We start from the raw sequence: 21090 nt of genomic DNA, 5'->3' as shown, positions 1-21090 counted from the left end.
ATAAGATTGTGAAGGGGCTTGATCGGGTGGATGCGGTAAGGATGTTCCCAAGGATGGGTGAAACTAGAACTAGGGGGCATAATCTTAGAATAAGGGGCTGCTCCTTCAAAACTGAGATGAGGAGAAACTTCTTCACTCAGAGGGTAGTAGGTCTGTGGAATTTGCTGCCCCAGGAAGCTGTGGAAGCTACATCATTAAATAAATTTAAAACAGAAATAGACATTTTCCTAGAAGTAAAGGGAATTAGGGGTTACGGGGAGCGGGCAGGAAATTGGACATGAATTTAGATTTGAGGTTAGGATCAGATCAGCCATGATCTTATTGAATGGCGGAGCAGGCTCGAGGGGCCGATTGGCCTACTCCTGCTCCTATTTCTTATGTTCTTATAAGACTGGCTTCTGTGATGGTGGGGATATCGGGAGGAGGCTGAGATGGATCATCCACTCTGCACTTCTGGCCGAAGACGGTTACAAACATCAGCCTTGTCTTTTGCACTCACGTGCTGGACTCCGCCATCGTTGAGGATGGGGATGTTTGCAGAGCCTCCTTCTCCAGTTAGTTGTTTAATTTTCCACCACCATTCATGACTGGATGTGGCAGGACTGCAGAGCTTTGATCTGATCCGTTGGTTGTGGAATCGCTTAGCTCTGTCTATAGCATGTTGCTTCTGCTGTTTAGCATGCATGTTGTACTGAGTTGTAGCTTCACCAGGTTGGCACCTCATTTTTCAGTACGCCTGGTGCTGCTCCTGGCATGCTCTTCTACACTCCTCATTGAACCAGGGTTGATCCCCTGGCTTGTTGGTAATGGTAGAGTGAGGAATATGCCGGGCCATGAGGTTACAGATTGTGCTGGAATACAATTCTGCTGCTGCTGATGGCCCACGGCGCCTCGTGGTTGCCCAGTTTTGAGCTGCTAGATCTGTTCTGAATCTATCCCATTTAGCATGGTGGTAGTGCCACACAACACGTGCGAAGATGGGACTTCGTCTCCACGAGGACTGTGCGGTGGTCACTCCTACCAATACTGTCATGGACAGATGCATTTGCGACCGGTAGATTGGGGAGGACGAGGTCAAGTAAGTTTTTCCCTTGTGTTGGTTCGCTCACCACCTGCTGCAAGCCCAGTCTGGCAGCTATGTCCTTCAGGACTCTGCCAGCTCGGTCAGTAGTGGTGCATAATGGTGCAGATGGGGAATATGGATTTAAACTGGCCACTGGGACCACAGTTGAGAGGAGAGTGGAAGAACCCTGTGTACTCAAACACGTGCGTGGATTCTATCTGTTCACCACCTGTCCAGCCGGTGAATTTTCTATTGATTTGGAATGAGTTGAAGGGACAGTGGCCTCCTGTCCTTCCACTTGAGGTCTCTTCCATAGCAGTGCATACAAGCTGACGAGCTCAGCAGGTGGAGGAACTGCAGTGGAAGCCCATGTAGCAATTCCTATGTGATTTCATGCTGTTTGTCAATCCTGTTGTTAAATTGATAGCTATACATCAACAACAACTTGCATTTATGTAGCACCATTAATGTAGTAAAAACGTTCCAAGGTGCTTTTCAGGAGGGTTATCAGACATAATTTAACACCGAGCCACTTAAGGAGATATTAGGCCAGGTGACCAAAAGGTAGGTTTTAAGGAACAACTTAAAGGAGGAGAGAGGTAGAGAGGAAGAGACATTTAGGGAGGGAATTCCAGAGCTTAGGGCCTAGGCAGCTGTTGCACTTATAATTTTAGTGACTGTTCCTAATGCCTGTTTAGGGCGTAAATATGATGCAGGAACTTAATGTGCACTCTTCAGTGTCTTTTCCAAGTATATACACTTTCTAAACAATTTTTTTAAAATGTTACTTTTTGGTTGGCTAAATCTTCACTGATCTGTTGACTTTAAAAATATGCATTTTTAATTCAAAGGATACTGCAATAAGCAAACCCAAGGAGGTATTCCGGCTATCAGCACAGATTAAATCTTGTGACACCTTGGTCTGTGCTTCTATGCATTTTACGTCACCTACATGGACAGCCTTGTCAGATGGAACAGGAAAGTTGTACCTCCTCAGAACGAGCAAACGTGGAGCAAATAATATTGAAAAGTGGGAGGTGAGTTAAGTTTTTTTTAAAATCAGGTCAGCTATGAATATTTATATACTTTTTGCATTATGGTTTGGGTTTTGTTTCCAGAGGGAGCATAGCAATCTCTTGCAGCTGTTGGGGGTGAAGGGAGAGAAAAATGCATTTACAGCAATGTAGGGTTTGTACAAATCGTCACATTTGCACTTTAAAAAAAAATCTATACACTGAATTCAAACTAATAGTGTGGACGAGCTCTACGTTTTTATTAAAGAAAACATCGTCAAATACCTTGTAGAATTTCCGTGGCGGTTTCCCATATCTACCATCGTAACTAGGGCGGAAGGTCAGTTACATCGAAACTACAGCACAGAAACAGGCCGTTCGGCCCAACTAGTCTGCTGGCATTTGTGCTCCACACAAGCCTCCTGCCTCCTTGCTTCATCTAACCCTGTCAGGATACCCTTCTATTCCTTTTTCCCTCATGTGCTTATCTAGTTTCCCCTTTAATGCATCTATGCTATTTGCCTCAACTACTCCTTGTGGTAGCATGTTCTATATTCTTAACACTCTTTGGGTATAGAAGTTTCTCCTGAATTCCCTATTGGATTTATTAGCGACTATTTTATATTTATGACCTCTAGTTTTGGACTCCCCCATAAGTGGAAACATTTTCTCTTTATCTATCCTATCAAACCCTTTCATTATAAAGACCTCAATCAGGTCATCCCTCAGCCTTCTTTTCTAGAGAGAAGAGCCTCAGCCGGTTCAGCCTTTCCTGATCAGTATATCCTCTCTGTTCTGGTATCATCCTTGTGAATCTTTTTGCACCCTCTCCAATACATTTATATCCTTTCTATAGTGTAGAGACCAGAACTGTGAACAGTACTGCAATTGTGGTCTAACCAAGGTTCTATACAAGTTAAACATAAACCTCGTTTGCATCACTTCATTGCCTGTAAAGAGCTTTGTGACGTCCTGAGGTTGTGAAAGGCATGATACAAATCCAAATTCCTTCTTTCTTTCTCCAAGGTTTTCCGCTGATCTTATGCCAAAGTTAAGGTGGAAACTGCGATAACCCCGGTGGGAATTCTACCCTTCATTAACTGGTTCAAAATTACTTTGGCGGGGGGAAGGATTTCCCCAAAATGGTGATTGCTAGAGGTCATTCAAGATGCAGACCTTAATAGGAAAGTTAAACAATAAAGAGAATAGTATTTTCTCTTGGTTCTGTCATAGAATCATAGAATAATACAGCACAGAAGGAGGCCATTCTACTCATCGTGCCTGTGCAGCTCTATGGAAGAGCTATCCAATTAGTCCCACACCCTGCTCTTTCCCCATAGCCCTGCAAATTCTTCCCCTTCAAGTATTTATCCAGTTAATTCCCTTTTGAAATTTGCTATTGAATCTGCTTCCACCACCCTTTCAGGCAGTGCATTCCAGATCATAACAACTCACAGCGTAAAAATGTTTTTCTTCATGTCGCCTCTGGTTCTTTTGCCAATTACCTTAAATCTGTATCCTCTGGTTACCGATCCTTCTGCCACTGGAAACAGCTTCTCCTTATTTACTCTATCAAAACCCTTCATGATTTTGAACACCTCTATCCAATCTCCTCCTGACCTCTTCTAAGGAGAATAACCCTGGCTTCTCCAGTCTCTCCACGTAACTGAAGTCCCTCATCCCTGGTACCATTCTAATAAATTTCTTGTGTACCACCTCTAAAGCCTTGACATCCTTCCTAAAGTGTGGTGCCCAGAATTGGGCACAATACTCTAGCTTGAGGCCTAACCAGTGTTTTATGAAAATTTAATGTAATTTCTCTGCTTTTCAATTCATCCCTCTAGAAATGAAACCCAGTGCTTGATTTGCTTTTTTTATGGCCTTATTTACCTGCGTCGCTACCTTTAGCGGTTACATTTTCTTACATAGGTATCTTATTTAAGACCCCTAGTTTTGGTCTCCCCCCACAATTGGAAACATTTTTTCTACGTCTACCCTATCAAGTCCTTTCATAATCTTAAGTCCTCTATCAGGTTACCCTTCCGCATTCTCTTTTCTAGAGAAAAGGGGCCCCAGCCTGTTCAGTCTTTCCAGATAGTTAGAACCTCAGTTCTGGTATCATCCCTGTAAATCTTGTTTGCACCTTTTCGAGTGTGCCTCTATCCATTTTATAACATGAAGACCAGAATTGTGTGCAGTCACTCTTTTCACTCTCAGTGACAATTTTAAATCGATGACTCCCTCGACACTGACTCCCAGAGAGGAAATAGTCTTTCCCAATTCGTCCCATCAAAACCCTTCATAATTTTAAATTTTGGTTTACATTCTGTTGCAGGATGTTTATGTTTTACTCTACCTTGCTGACCCTTATTTGGTCCTTTTACTAAAAATCATGCAGTTCAGTTGATACCTTTTTGGTATTTTTAAGTCTTAGCTTTCGAAACTAAGTTGCTTTGCACATAAAATGTCAAACTGCTGCCGATCTACAGAAATGGCGTGACGCAGCATTAATGCCAGGAGCTGGCTCCTGCAGTCTGACTTTTTAAGGATTGCACTGCAATGGGGCCTGTGACAACCATCCCTCGAGGGGTTGCATTTGATAAGTTGCAGATCCACGCGTTTCATTCTTCAGGGGTAATGTGCTTCTCTTCCTTAAACAGCAGTTGATGCTAGCTCAATTGTTAATTTTAAATCTGAGATTGATAGATTTTTGTTCACCAAAGGTATTAAGGGATATGGGGCTAAGGCGGGTATATGGAGTTAGGTCACAGATCAGCCATGATCTCATTGAATGGCGGAACAGGCTCGAGGGGCTAAATGGCCTACTCCTGTTCCTATGTTGAAAGCCAACACACCCGGACGTCCTATCGTATCAGGCAACGGAACCCTGTGTGAGAACCTCTCTGGATACGTCGAGGGCATCCTGAAACCCATCGTACAGGGAACCCCCAGCTTCTGTCGCGACACTACAGACTTCCTACAAAAACTCAGCACCCACGGACCAGTTGAACCAGGAACACTTCTCACCACGATGGACGTCTCGGCACTCTACACCAGTATCCCCCACGATGACGGCATCGCTGCAACAGCCTCAGTACTCAACACCAACAACAGCCAATCTCCAGACGCCATCCTACAACTCATCCGCTTCATCCTGGATCACAATGTCTTCACCTTCGATAACCAGTTCTTTACCCAAACACACGAAACAGCCGTGGGGACCAAATTCGCACCCCAATACGCCAACATTTTCATGCACAAGTTCGAGCAGGACTTCTTCACTGCACAGGACCTCCAACCAACGCTATACACCAGATACATCGACGACATTTTCGTCCTATGGACCCACGGCGAAGAATCACTGAAGAGACTACACGATAACATCAACAAGTTCCATCCCACCATCAAACTCACCATGGACTACTCCTCAGAATCGGTTTCTTTCTTGGACACACAAATCTCCATCAAAGACGGGCACCTCAGCACCTCACTCTACCGCAAGCCCACGGACAACCTCACGATGCTCCACTTTTCCAGCTTCCACCCTAACCACGTCAGAGGCCATCCCCTATGGACAGGCCCTACAAATACACAGGATCTGCTCAGACGAGGAGGAACGCGATGGACACCTACAGACGCTGAAAGACGCCCTCGTAAGAACGGGATATGACGCTCGACTTGTCGATCGACAGTTCCGATGGGCCACAGCGAAGAATCGCATAGACCTCCTCAGAAGACAAACACGGGACGCAACCAACACAGTACCCTTCGTCATCCAGTACTTCCCCGGAGCGGAGAAACTACGCCATGTTCTCCGCAGCCTTCAACGTGTCATCGATGACGATGAACACCTCGCTAAGGCCATCCCCACGCCTCCACTACTCGCCTTTAAACAGCCACCCAACCTCAAACAGACCATCGTTCGCAGCAAGTTACCCAGTTTTCAGGAGAACAGCGTCCACGACGCCACACAACCCTGCCACGGCAACCTCTGCAAGACATGCCGGATCATCAACACAGATACCACCATCACACGAGAGGACACCACCCACCAGGTACATGGTTCATACTCCTGTGACTCGGCCAACTTTGTCTACCTCATACGTTGCAGGAAAGGATGCCCCGGAGCATGGTACATTGGCGAGACCATGCAGACACTGCGACAACGGATGAACGGACACCACGCAACAATCGCCAGACAGGAGGGTTCCCTCCCAGTCGCGGAACACTTTAGCAGTCAAGGACATTCAGCCACCGATCTTCGGGTAAGCATTCTCCAAGGCGGCCTTCGAGACACACGACAACGCAAAATCGTCGAGCAGAAGTTGATAGCCAAGTTCCGCACCCATGAGGACGGCCTCAACCGGGATCTTGGGTTCATGTCACGCTACACATAACCCCACCAGCAAAAAAAGGGGAAAAAAATTATGTTTTTAATATTCTCTCTCTCTCTCTCTCTCTCTCTCTCTCTCTGCCATTTGGGTTTGTTTCTGTCTGTCTGTGTAATTGACACAATGTATATCCAGTGTACTGGGACGTGCTGTTCTCCGTGACTGGCCTGTTTGAATAACAACGACACCTTTTGATTGGTGTGATGCTGTCCCAGCCTAGTATAAGATATGCGACGAAGGGGATAATCTCCGAAAGCTTGTGATTTTAATAAATTTGTTGGACTATAACCTGGTGTTGTAAGATTCCTTACATTTGTCCACCCCAGTCCATCACCGGCATCTCCACATTATGTTGAAAGGGACACAGGTCAGTGGCTGAAAAATCCTTAAATGAGATTTTGCCTGTAAGAGGGAAAAAAAAACTTTTTAGGATTTGTGCGATTAAAAATTATGAATGATTTCACTCTGAGATGGGGTACAATGTGAAATTATTGCAAATTGTTTAAAAGGTGCAGTAAAACCTGTATAAGTTCCACCTTCAGGCAACTTTTTGTGTCTTGCAAATCTGGGGCTGTCTTGTGTTCGATTGTGAGTCATCTTTTGCTGCCTTACATCCAATGTAAACGTTACGTCATGTCGACAGCACAAACAGGCCATTCGGCCCAACTGGTCTATGCTGGCGTTTATGCTCCACACGAGCCTCTTCCCACCCCTTCATTTAATCCTATCACCATACCCTTCTATTCCTTTCTCCCTCATGTGCTTATCTAGCTTCCCCCTAAATGCATCAATGCTATCTGCCTCAACTACTCCTTGTGGTAGCACGTTCTACATTCTCACCACACTTTGGGTAAAGAAGTTTCTCCTGAATTCCCTATTGGATTTATTAGTGACTATCTTATATTTATAGTTATGGAATTCCTCACACATGGAAACATTTTCTCTACGTTTACCCTATCAAACCTGTTCAAAATCTTAAAGACCTCTATCAGGTCACCCCTCAGCCTTCTCTTTTCTAGAGAAAAGAGTCCCAGCCTGTTCAGCCTTTCCTGATAAGTATATTCTCAGTTCTGGTAATATCCTTGTGAATCTTTTTTGCACCTTCTCCAGTGCCTCGATATCCTTTTTATAATATGGAGACCAGAACTGTTCACAGTACTCCAAGTGTGGCCTAACCAAGATTCTATACAAGTTTAACATAACTTCTCTGCTTTTCAAGTCTATCCCTCTAGAAATGAACCCTAGTGCTTGGTTCACCTTTTTTAATGGCCTTATTAACCTCTGTCGCTATTCTTAGTGATTTTGTATATCTGTACCCCTAGATCCCTTTGCTCCTCTACCCCGTTTAGACTTTTATTATCCAAGCAATAAGTGGCCTCCTTATTCTTCCTACCAAAATGCACCACCTCACACTTATCTATATTGAAATTCATTTGCCAATTACATGCCCATTCTGCAAGTTTATTAACGTCTTGCATTTTGACGCATTCTTCCTTTATATTAACTACTCCCCCCAATTTGGTGTCATCCGCAAATTTTGAAATTGTACTTCCGATTCCCGAGTCCAGTTCGTTAACGTAAATTGTGAACAATAGTAGTCCCAGCACCAATCCCTGTGGAACACCACTTCCTACCTTTTGCAAGTCTGAGTAGCTACCCTTAACCCCTACTCTTTGTTTTCTGTTTTGTAGCCAGCTTGTTATTCATTCTGCTACCTGTCCCCTGACTCCCCATGCTCTGATCTTAGTCATGAGTCTACAATGCGGTACCTTATCGAAGGCCTTTTGAAAATCCAAATTTATTACATCGACTGCATTACCGTTGTCTACTCTTCAATAAAGTTGGTCAAGCATGACTTTCCCTTCTGAAATCCGTGCTGACTATTCTTTATATTTTTGTTTTCTAGATGTTTTTCTATCATACCCTGAGTAATGATTCCATTATCTTTCCTACCACCAACGTTAAGCTAACTGGTCTATAGTTCTCCGGACTTGTTCTATCTCCCTTTTTAATATATTGGATTCAATCCATCTGCATCAGGGGTTTTACCCTCTCTAAGTTTGATAAGTTTATCAATTATCTCCCCCCTTTCTATCTTAAATGTCTTTATATCTTTTTTGATCTCCTCTTCTAATGTCAAGCCCACCTTGTTAGTCTCCCTGGTAAATATTGAGGCAAAGTAACTATTCAATATTTCTGCCATTTCGCTGTCATTACCTGTGTCACTTTTACATTGGAGCAACTTTTATACTAGATTATTCTCATATTTCACTATGAAAAATTTGCTATTTTCACTCGGTTTAATGTTTCATATCAAAATAGAGGAATTAATAAAAGTCAATTTTTTTAAAAAAAACTGAAAACTGCTATGGAATAACTTGGTTTTAAACTCCAAATTAGGATTTTTGCACATTTGGTGTTGCACCTTTTAATTCTTGAGAATGTTCAAATCTAATGTTCTGATCTTCTGACCATTTTATTTTCCTCTTGCAGATAATGTTCCAACAAGAGCTCGGGGAGCCCTTTGTGATAATCCATAGCCATTCTTATCTGAAAGAAAGCGCTCACTCAATAGATGTCGTTTTACTCAAGGTGGAGAAGGATGAATCTAACATCAGAGGAAGTGGGTTCCGATCGGCCGTAGATTGGCTGACTATCACTAGTGTGAACAATGGTAAGTTATAACCAGTATACTTCTAATAATAATTGTGGAAATCACCTTGGAAGATGTCACTGAGTACAAATTAAAAACAATTCTTGTCCGGAGTGACGACATGCGTAAAGCACAATGAGGCAATGCTATAATATGCATTCATGTCTAGAAGCTCACTGGCACTGGTGTGAAAAAATATCTGGTTCAGTAATGTTTCTGGCAAAACGCCCAAGGATCAAATAATACAATTCACATTTATGATGTTGTATACATTATTCATATTTCCATATGCAGTTCGTACCGAATTTTAGAAATTGGAATTCCTGCTGCTCGCTATTGTTGGTCAAGTTTAGTCTCTCCTTATTTGTGATTCACAAAAGGATTTATTGAGAATAATAGATATCTGCAATTGATTTCAGGTCAGCAGGTCCAGTATTAGCGTGCAGATGTGTTAAGCTCCAAGGCCAAAACATGAGTGGTTTACAGCAGTCATCTCAATCCCATGATTAGATCAGTATCTTGGAATGACTCCAGGGTATTTGTCCTTTTTATAAACATAGAGACTTTATGGGTTGGATTTATTTTGTTTTCAGATGTTTTTATGCCACCAACATCTGTTGGTACAGATGTTAAGTGTCAGTGTGCTGGATGACAGTCAAGCTGAAGGATCAACAATTGTATAAGGTCGAGAAATAATTTGCAGCTGGTTCCTAGCAAATTATACAGCTAGTATGCTGTCTACTCCTATTAATTCAAAGTAATTTTCATCCTTCAAAAAAATTCAAATTAGCCAGTAGTGTGAGCTCAAAGATTTGAAAGCAGCAGCACACCAAAGCACTGTGTGAAAAATAGAAAGGTTAGTGGGAGGGATGTTAAATTTCTGTGGCACAATTTTCTTCATTTTCCACGGTGCACTTCCATACATTTGGTCATGTATTTTTCCCTCAGTGACCAGGGTTATGTACTCCTGGTATGTTCTGATACTGCTCTGTCACCACTTGCGAATGCACTGCACTCAGGTAGGGGAGGGCTGTCCTACATAGCTACCAGATGTTGATGAAGGAGTAGAATTTGAATTAAGCAGTGGATTTCACTGGTCAGGGCTCATTTGTGATGGGAATTTTAAATTAAGCAATAATTTGAATTAAGAGGTATGAATTAAGCAATGGACTTTCAATGGGCGGCATTTTTGCATGATTTCAATTTAAATTAACAGACAATTTGAATAAAGTAATTTCAAAATTAAGAGTGAACTGCATATCAATATTAATAATCTATGTGCTGCATTGCGGCAATATCATCTGTGAATAACTGGACCAGGAGCCAGTGTAGGTCAGCAAGCACAGGTGTGATGGGGGTGGTGGACTTGATGCGAGTTAGGCTACGGGCAGAAGAGCTTGGGATGAGTTTATAAAAGGTAGGAGGTCGGCCACGCGTGCATTGGAATAGATGAGTCTGGAGGTAACAAAAGCATGGATGGGGGTTTCAGCAACAAATGGGCGGAAGCAGGGGTGGAGTTGGATGATGTTTCCGAGGTGGAAGTAGGCATGCTTTGTTGCCCTTGGGAGAGGGTGGGGGGAAAACGGGAAAGGAAATAATTTCTTTATGCTACTATTTGTGAACTTCTGGGAATGATGCTGCTCATTTTGCTTGTGTTGCAGCAACTTCATGGGGAAAAATGCGATGGATTCTTCTGCGTTCTATCTGCTGTAAAGTAATTATATTGAGCAACCTGCGTGCTTTGACTAAGTCTTGCTGTCGGATATATTAAATCTAGATGACAAATGGTTTTGTGCTTCTGTGCTTTAATCGAGTTACTTTGTAAAGAGGGACATGTTGAGTGATGAATATTCCATTGGAATGGTCACAATAGTGCACTTTGAGCAAATTTCCCCAATAGCTCAGTAGGCCCACATGGTGTATGGCTGAACCAACCCAACTAGGAAGTTCCCAGTTGAGTAGCTGATCTCAGTCTAGGCAGTTGGTTCCTGTGTCCAAGAATTAGGGAGGGAAAGAAATGAAGCAGGGCTCCCCTCTTCTGATTGAAGTAAAGTGACCCCTGAACATATGTGAACGTTAAATGAGGATAAAATGGGGTTGGCAGTGGCAGTCCCAATGATTTAAATAGCTTGCCAGTGCTAATTTTTTGGGATTACAAGAGAAGAATGACCCCAGAGGGCTGTTGGTGCCTGAGCTAACAACCTCCAGCATGAGTTATTGTGTGGAGGAGAGAAGGGAAGGAAAGTTCTTGGAGAAGAGGGAACTGCTCACATGTGCCCTGTAAAAAGCAGAGAGTGAAACTTTTTGTTTTGTGTGCTTGCAGAGAGCAACAAATATGAAATTTCAACGCACAGAACTCTGCATGGAAGACTAGCTCCTCACTATGCAGCTGTAGAGGAGAATGGCACTGGCCTGATGATAGCTTCTGACCAACCGTTCAGGTTTATGCAGAAAGACGGGAAACCTGTGGAGGAGCAGAAGTTGGAGAAAATGGATACCAGCGAGAGAAAAGGTCAGCTTTCACGCCAGTGGGGCCGTTTATTTTTTCTCTTACTGTTTGAGGCCCGATACGTTTTTTAAAAATCAAAGCAAAAAATGCTGGAATTGCACAGAAGGTCAGTCTGTGTTTGTGAAGAGATGAGATTCCCTTCCCTTTACAGTTGCTGGCTGACCTGCAGTGTGTTTGTTCCCAGCAGTTTCTGTTTTTTTACATTTCTGAATTATAGCATAGAATTACATTGAATGTATAGCACAGAAACAGGCCATTTAGCCCAACTAGTCTATACCGGTGTTTATGCTCCACATGAGCCTCCTCCCACCCCTTGTTATCTAACCCTATCAACACATCCTTCTATTCCTTTCTCCCTCATGCTTATCTTGCTTCTCCTAACTGCATCTATGCTATTTGCCTCAACTACTCCTTGTGTTAGCGAGTTCCACATTCTAACCACTCTTTGGGTAAAGAAGTTTTTCCTGAATTCCCTATTGGATTTATTAGTGACTATCTTAAGATTTATGGCCCCTAGTTTTGCAGTTTTTAAAAAAAAATTTACAATTTTTAAAAGTTTACTAAGAAACTCTGATGCCACTAGGCTTTTAACTACTTTGGGCACTGCCAATGTGAATTTTTTTTTTTTATTCGTTCACGGGATGTGGGCGTCGCTGGCGAGGCCAGCATTTATTGCCCATCCCTAATTGCCCTCGAGAAGGTGGTGGTGAGCCGCCTTCTTGAACCGCTGCAGTCCGTGTGGTGACGGTTCTCCCACAGTGCTGTTAGGAAGGGAGTTCCAGGATTTTAACCCAGCGACAATGAAGGAACGGCGATATATTTCCAAGTCGGGATGGTGTGTGACTTGGAGGGGAACGTGCAGGTGGTGTTCCCATGTGCCTGCTGCTCTTGTCCTTCTAGGTGGTAGAGGTCGCGGGTTTGGGAGGTGCTGTCGAAGAAGCCTTGGCGAGTTGCTGCAGTGCATCCTGTGGATGGTGCACACTGCAGCCACAGTGCGCCAGTGGTGAAGGGAGTGAATGTTTAGGGTGGTGGATGGGGTGCCAATCAAGCGGGCTGCTTTATCTTGGATGGTGTCGAGCTTCTTGAGTGTTGTTGGAGCTGCACTCATCCAGGCAAGTGGAGAGTATTCCATCACATTCCTGACTTGTGCCTTGTAGATGGTGGAAAGGCTTTGGGGAGTCAGGAGGTGAGTCACTCGCCGCAGAATACCCAGCCTCTGACCTGAATCAAAACAACCTCTGGCAAATGAGATTGCCAGGTAGTACTTCTAAACAGAGATTGCCACGATCAGGACTACTTCAAGTGAGCAGTTCAATGCGCTATGTTTACTGTGACTAGGTTGAGGAAATATTTTTGCACCAGAATCTCTCAATGGATTTCTGTTGCATGAAATTAGTTTCCTCGCAAAAATATACTCGCAATGCTGATTTGTGTTGCTTCCCTCTGTTTCTCATGAGGCTGAAGGCTAAGAAGTATAAATTAATGTTGATGGGAGGAATCATATGAAATACCGGAGATGTATGTGCCCTGGGCACAAAATATCAGATTGGAATTTCACACTTCAGAGCACCAGCTCATTGTCTAAGCTCACATAGGAAGAATGCCCAGTTCAAGCGCCTGTGGGACTCTATTTCAGCGAGGAACGTGCTTCTCTCTGTGGCAGCAGCCTTCCACCTTACCTTAAATGCTTTTCCTGCAATTTAATTCTCCCTGTTGCATACCTGAGCTTATCTTCACTGTGCATGGAGAATGCAGACCTTGCAAGGTAAGTAATTTAACTAATAGCGTTGCTGACCCTTGAATCCATTTGCTGTAATCAATAAACTGGCACCAATGACCTGTTATTATTTGGTTCCCCAAATCATTATTGATGGCTGGTTCTAAATTACATGAGCTTCCTTCAGGATTGCCACTACAGTTGTTCCTGCACTGATCTCGACATGAAACATGTGCAGTGACGAGATAATGGGAACCATTGACAGCAAGAATGGAGTGTTCCTTCCTTTGTATGTTGAAAGAACACTTAAGACTAAATTTCAAACTTTTTATATCAACAGGATATGATTCTACCCCAGGATTTGCAATTTTAGCTGAACTATTTGACATGGAGTACTGAATGATAAATACTGTAGCTTGTGCAAAGTAATTCTGGCAGATAAATTACACACTGGTGAGATGTTTGGATACCAATCATTTAATGTTGCGAAGCTGAATTTAAACAGGTACAGGGATGATTCTACTGGCTGTCCAAATTAAACATCAAGTTCTGTGCAGTATTCTCAATCAACCATTGCAAAAAGAATCTATTAAAATTGCAGACTGATTGTGGTTTGACTCGTATACATTAATTGTCTGTTTGCCCCAGGGTAGAAGAACTGTTTGGTGGTGTTAGTGGTTCTGCGTGGACAGAATGCCAATATTTTTGCTATCTTGACTTGGAAATTAATTCTGTGCTCACTTAACATCTTAACAATAACATTATAGAAGTGCTCAGTTAGAAGTGATTGAAATCGCTTTGTGCCGGTGGTTTTTTCTTTGGTGGCTTGTTGTTGATCTCAGCTGCTCTGTTATTTAGAAATGTCGAGTTTGGGTCCAGGTGTTTTACAGCAGAAGGAATGGAACAAAAAACTACGGGAGAGTCACTGCCAGACTGCTGTGTGCAGCTTCTCCTGCATTGACCTAAAAGCCATTGGATAACTGACAGCAGGTCCCCACCTACCTTGACTGCAGAAAGTGTTGACCAGAGAGGAGGAAAAGATGGAGGCAGTCGGACCATCACACTTTTAAAAAAAATATATATATATATAAATAAATAAATCACCTAATGTCCTTGTGTCTTTAAAAAAAAATGTTGCCTAACATCCAAGCAGTCTGTCCCTTTTTAGAAGCCTTTCAAAGTTAAACGATTAGGACTTTTATCCTTTGCTGGATTGAAGCAGCATAGTGCACTGATTCCATTACTTTTCCTCTGTCTATCACCATGTTACATTGTGTTTACTGTGTCATAAAAGATACTCTTCTTTAGTCCAAGTATATTTTTTTTGTTTTGTTTTCTAATCAGTTTTCTACACACATTTATGTCCCATTTCCAATTTTACTTTGAAGGAAACTGTGCTCACTTTGAACATTGATCAGAAAGTCTGTTGAGTTGAATCTCCTCAATCGTTTGCTTGATCGGCAGCCCATCCACCACCTTAAACATTCACTCCCTCCACCACCGGCGCACATCGCTGCAGTGTGTACCACCTAAAGGATGCACTGCAGCAACTCGCCAAGGCTTCTTCGACAGCACCTCCCAAACCAGTGACCTCCACCACCAGAAGGACAAGGGCAGCAAGTGCAAGGGAACACCATCAGCAACAAGTTCTCCTCCAAGTCACACACCATCCCGACTTGGCATTACTTCATCGTCGCTGGGTCAAAATCCTGGAGCTCCTGATCTAACAGCATTGTGGGAGCACTTTCACCGCACTGACTGCAGCGGTTCAGGAAGAAGGCCCACCACCACCTTCTCGAGGGCAGCTAGGGAAGGGCAATAAATGCTGGCTTTGTCAACGATGCTTGCATCCTGAGAATGAATTTAAAAAATCGTGTTACCTCATGAAATATTTCTGCAGGGTTCAAATGGAACTTAAAAAGAAAAATAGGTTTCTAAATCCACTGAAATCAGTGCGTGTTAATTCGTTCTTGGGTTTATTTTTTTTCCCTCTCTCCCATGACTTAATTACAGGATGCATCACCCATTCTGCAGATTAAGATAAAACAAATAGGCGTCCGTCAGTATGCTGGTTACCAAAGCGTTTCAAAAAAGCGTGTTAGAGAAATAATTATTAGTGCCTAAACAGTGAGACTGAGCTGCAGGAGGAACCGCTAATGGTTGGCTTGAAGGCAGCCATACATCAATGCCAGAAATCCTAAAAATAAATTGAAGTTTGGGAGAACATATGCTAAAGCCTATAACTTTAGGTGCAGTTCTAATTATTTCTGGAACTGATCTGTGTCATATGGTTTTCCTCTGAAGGATTTTGCACTTTTCAATATGGACTTTTAATATCTGCATTTAAGGAAGAATGGACTTGGTAAAAGAGCAGAACTTAATTAAAAGAAAAGGCAAGAGCACAGAACAATCAGCTTGGCCAAAATCAGAGAGCACAATGGTCTTTGTTTACTGTTCACGGTGCCTTGGGAAAGACTGTCTATAGGCAAGGACAAGGGACAGATAAGCAGAGGAATAACAAATGACAGCTGCTTTGCTGAGCTGTGAGAAACTGTTGTAAACACCAGCCTGTTCTGTGTAACAAGAAGTTCTTGGACTGTTAGAAAGGAAAACATGGCCAAATATGGCATTAGCCAACCTGAAGGAGAGAAAGATATAAAAACAGCTATTCTACAAAGATTTTCAGGAGAACGACGTGCGACATTGGAACAAGACGGCATAGGAGAGGAACCTTCTAATCTCCCAAGAAATGGGACTTGATGAGTCCTTTGTTCTTGAGTTGCCCGCTAGAAAGGTTGTAACGGGAGCTATACTTTCTGGTAAAAGTTTTTGTGTCTGAAGGTCAAATAAAATTCTTTAGATTTAGAAAATAATTAGTGTCTCGCTTGATCCTTGATTTTTCATATCCTGAACTAGAGAGAGAGATATCCCTACACCTCTGACGCTTTCCTGTAGGCCCAGGTGCAAAGCAGCAGGTCATAGATCTCAGACCAGTAAAAATTTTCAGCCCGTGAAATATACGTCAAGCAGTTAGTGCTGGTAGCAATGCATTTCTTTTTCTCTTTTCTCCAGAAGCTACTGACTCATGCTGGAGAATGGTTTCCATCCGCTTGCCCAAGTAATCTGTGTGAGCCTAAACTGTGAATTCCTCTTTCTCAAGTAGCAATCTGACGTTTTGCTGCCAAGGTTATACAAAGTGTCCGTGTTGACCGGTTACTCAACTAAGGGTGGGGGGGACATCAAAACTTAGCCCAATTGTGTCTATCCAACATCCCACATGCACTTTTCGGTCAGAGTCACTGGATGATGGTCATTTGCACTGCAGCAGCTCACCAAGACTTCTTCGGCAGCACCACCCAAACCCGTGACCTCCACCGCCTAGAAGGACAAGGGCAACAGGTGCTTAGGAACACAATCACCTCCAAAACACACATGACCCCGACTTGGACATATACCGGCCGTTCCTTCAATATTGCTGGGTCAAAATCCTGGAACTCCCAATCTAACAACTCTGAGAGCACCTTCACACAGATTGCAGAAATTCAAGAAGAAGGCCTACCACCACCTTGTCAGGGCAACTAGGGATGGGCAATAGCTACACCCATATCCCAAGAATGAATTTGAAAAAAAAAAATTGACCCGCTCTAGTAGTCACTGCATTTATGTGGCTGGTTCAGTGCGTTTCTGATCAATGGTGACCCCCAGGTTGTTGATGGTGGGGGACTCAGTGATGGTAATGCCATTGAATGTCAAAGGGAGGTGGTTAGACTCACTCTCTTGGAGATTGTCATTGCCATGCTCTTGTGTAGCGCAAATGTTACTTACCACTTATCAGCCCAAACCTGGATGTTGTCCAGGTCTTGCTGCAGGCTGAAATGGATGGCTTTATTATCTGAGGAATTGCGAGTGGAACTGTGTAATCATGAGTATATAGACCCACTTCTGACCTTATGATGGAGGGAAGGTGATTGAGGAAGCAGCTGAAGATAGTTGGGTCTAGGACGCTGCTCTAAGGAACTCCTGCAGCGATGTCCTGGGGCTGAGATGATTGACCTCCAACAACCAAAACCATCTCCTTTTGTTTCAGCTATGACTCCAGCCATTGGAGAGTTTTTCCCTGATCCCCATTGACTTCAGTTTTACTTGGGCTCCTTGGTGCCACACTCGGTCAAATGCTGCCTTGATGTCAAGGATGCAATTTCAGCGGGGATTTCTGAATAGTGATTAGAATGAGAACTTTGATTTTTCACTTTTCTTAACCCCTTAACTTGGGAGCGTTGGAGCCATTTATGGCATCTTTACCGCTGACATGAGCTAACTCAACACACATCTTGGCTCAAACCTACAACATTCCTGGTTTGTACGGTTGAGCTAATCACTGTCTGAACCTTTTGGGGGAAGTAAGTTGTACTTGTTTTAAATATGTTTGTATTTCATAATCTTAATGCTATTTTTTAAACAAAAATGTATAATTAACAGTTTCAACATATTAATGATGACCATTTCAATAATAATGTTTGAATTGTAAAGAATTTATTTTTAAAGATGCAAAATTTGACAGTTTATTTCACCGTTATCAAAGTCTGCAATAGAGGTATTCAAAATTGAGGGCTTTTGATAGAGCAAGTAGGGAGAAACTGTTTCCACTGGCAAGTGTGTCGGTAACCAGAGGTCACAGATTTAAAATAAAAGAACTAGAGGGGAAATGAGGAGAATTTTTTTCTCAGAGGATTAAGATCTGGAACACACTACCTGAAAGGGTGTTGGAAGCAGATTCCACAGGAACATTCAAAAGGCAATTGGATATATACTTGAAGAGGACTAATTTACAGGGTTATGGGGGGAAAAGCTGGGGTGTTGGACTAAATTGGACAGCTTTCAAAGAGCAGGCATAATGGGCCAAATGGCCTCTTTCTGTGCAGTAAGATTCTAGGATTCTATAATATATTTACAAAAAGCAAAACACTGCAGATGCTGGAAATCTGAAACAAAAACATGTGATGCTGGAAACATTCAGCAGGTCAGGCAGCATCTGTGGAGAGAGGAAGGTAGGGTCTGTGTTTCAGGTCAATCCCCTTTCGTAAGATTCCACAAGATATTTGATGGGTCCATGTGAATGGGGTCAGGAGAGAAAGAAATCAGACCAGTCAGTACATTTTGTAATATGGTTTCTAATTTATTTGGGTGTGGGCTTTGTCATAATCCACTATCTCACCAAAACTATTGCAAATAATGACTCAGAAATAGTATCTTACAATAATTTGGCTCTGTGGTACTGTTTCCTTTCTGTAAATGACCTTGTAAGTGTGGTTGTAGTTCAGGAAGTAATGAAACAGGGAGTGTTCCCATGTGATTGGTGCTAACTATGCTTGTTCAATGTATTCTCGGTATTACCTAGAGTCCCAAAAATTCAGCGAGTAGATTGCTTACACTAGCTCCATAGCAAGTTGCTAAGATGTACCGAGATTGGAAATTACCTGTCCATTTTTTAAAAATGTGATCCCTGCTAGTTTATATTTTAAAATGGACAGAATCTTTTGGAAAACTTGATCGCGAGAAAAGATTTCATGTAAAGATTCGCTTGATATTAAAGCATCTTGTACTTTTGCAATAGGTCAGACTAAAATAAAATTGATATAATGAATAAAACTAGTGTTGCAAAGAGAATACTCAGTGTTATGGCCTCGAATTTATTTCAGTCATAATTTGGGCCGACACCGCGTATGAATTCAAAATTCAGCAACTTCCCCTCGAGTATCCTCTATAATTGGAGAAAAGCTCCGATTAAATGCATGTAAACTGTGCGTGCAGTGTTTAGGATCCTTCGTGTGGAGCACTGCACAGCAGACTGGCACTTTGATATTTTGAAATATTTCATTCATGAAGCACTTGCTACTTTGTTTCCCCCAACAGTGGTCTAGGAAATAAAATAAAAAATTGGGGCGGGTAGAGGAGTTAGGGGGATAGCTGTTGGTGCTTTGTCTTGTTTAGTAATGATGAAAAATTGGATTTTAATTTCACAGAACCAGTATATTATTGGCAGCAGACGGATGAAGATCTGACAGTAAACATGCAACTACCAGATAACACTACAAAACAGAGCATAGACTTCCAGTTGTCACCAGATCACTTGCAAGTTGGAGTGAATGGACAAGCTGCTTTCGTAGAGGGTCAGTTGTACTCTTCAGTTGACCATGGGCTCAGCACTTGGACAATTAATGACAATAGGCAAGTACTCTCCTTTAATAATTACAACATAATGAGACACAAACTGTAACAAGTGGAGCATGGGGCTTTTGATAGAATAGATAGGGAGAAACTGTTTCCACTGGCAGGGGGGGATCAGCAACCAGAGGACACAGATTTAAGATAATTGGCAAAAAAGCCAGGGGGGAGATGAGAATTTTTTTTACGCAGCAAGTTTTTATGATCTGGAATGCACTGCCTGAAAGGATGGTGGAAGCAGATTCAATAGTAACTTTCAAAAGGAAATTGGATATATACTACGAGAAAAAATTTGCAGGGCTATGGGGAAAGAGTAGGGGAGTGGGACTAATTAGATAGCTCTTTCAGAGAGCCGGCAGATGATGGGCCGAATGGCCGCCTTCTGTGATGTATGATTCTATCTGGTTACATCATTTTAGATTTAGCTATCAAGCAATAAAAATGAAAAGTCCAGTTATCTGACTGGAGCAGAGCATTTTTCACAGGATGTCGGTTACAGTATGTAATTACAAGTAGGTTCCCATGCACCATGTGCTTCCACAGAAGGAACTAAGGGCATTAAAATTAAGGCCCTGTAGATGCAGTTGAAGGTGAGGAATCTCTCCATGGATTAACACTGGCCAACACCCTCAACCTGCCTCAGATACAACTCCATCAAAGAAGTTCCTCTCAAAAGCCTGGCCTCTCGTTTCCCACCTAGAATAGTAATTCCTTGAGTGTTGGGAAGCCTCAGATCAGACTGTTTCTTTCCTAGGAACTGATCTGCGTTCTTGCTCTTATGGAAAAAGCCATGGGATTTTTCCCTTATTAATTGTGCCCGCTCCTGGTGACACCTGGACCCATCACATTTCAAATAGGATTGTCCCAGGAATGTGACAGATTATGACGCCAGATTACTTTAAGAACTGCAGTTCCATGTTCTGGCCACTGGGTGACACGTACTAAAGTCGGGCCCGAGTTGCTGCCATTTTCGATTCCTGCCATCTGAGGTGAGTAAACAGGTGAGATTTTTAGTTTCTTAATTTAATTCTTAATGTTTCATTCTAATTTTTATTCAGTATTTTCAATATTAGTATTTCAATACCTTTTTAATAAAATATATTTAAAGTTGTTATTTTAATTCCTGTGCCCTTTTCTCGGCCACTTTTGGTCCTTGTCCTCCACTAGTTGGCACTTCATTGGCCCATTTCCTGGCTGCCACTGTTAATCCCAGCCCTCTCCACGGCTGGATATCCCCCCCCCAATGTTTAGAGCGACTTTGGAGTCCATTTCTCAGTCCCAAATACCCCTAACCATGGGTTATTAGTTGCTCGGTAGCCTATCTTTTCAACTTCCAACACCCACCTTTGGCCACAACGACTCTCCTTTCCTGACCAATTAGCCGTTTGATGTCCTGTTTCTCTCAGATTGTGAAAACCGTAAGCACTAGAAAGATGGGGTAATTCTGTAATGCATGGAGTAGAATTCATTACTGGCTTTAGACCTGAGGTAATTCTCTGACATAATATCGATAATAATT

The 21090-nt window shown here is 42.6% G+C and overlaps 1 protein-coding gene across 3 annotated transcripts in view; it reads left to right on the top strand.

Annotated features, from left to right (window-relative positions):
• nudcd1 (NudC domain containing 1) overlaps positions 1-21090 on the top strand; it is a 113241-nt gene that overhangs the window by 50587 nt on the left and 41564 nt on the right. For all 3 annotated transcript variants that reach the window (XM_067981777.1, XM_067981784.1, XM_067981785.1), the window contains 4 exons: positions 1915-2100; positions 8961-9141; positions 11444-11632; positions 19370-19574. In XM_067981777.1, coding sequence (XP_067837878.1) covers positions 1915-2100; positions 8961-9141; positions 11444-11632; positions 19370-19574 — 761 coding nt within the window. The remainder of the gene's footprint in view (positions 1-1914; positions 2101-8960; positions 9142-11443; positions 11633-19369; positions 19575-21090) is intronic.

This window comes from Heptranchias perlo, chromosome 3 (genome assembly GCF_035084215.1).
Source record: "Heptranchias perlo isolate sHepPer1 chromosome 3, sHepPer1.hap1, whole genome shotgun sequence".
Classification (NCBI taxonomy): domain Eukaryota; kingdom Metazoa; phylum Chordata; class Chondrichthyes; order Hexanchiformes; family Hexanchidae; genus Heptranchias; species Heptranchias perlo.
This window is presented reverse-complemented; position numbering and strand designations above follow the sequence as displayed.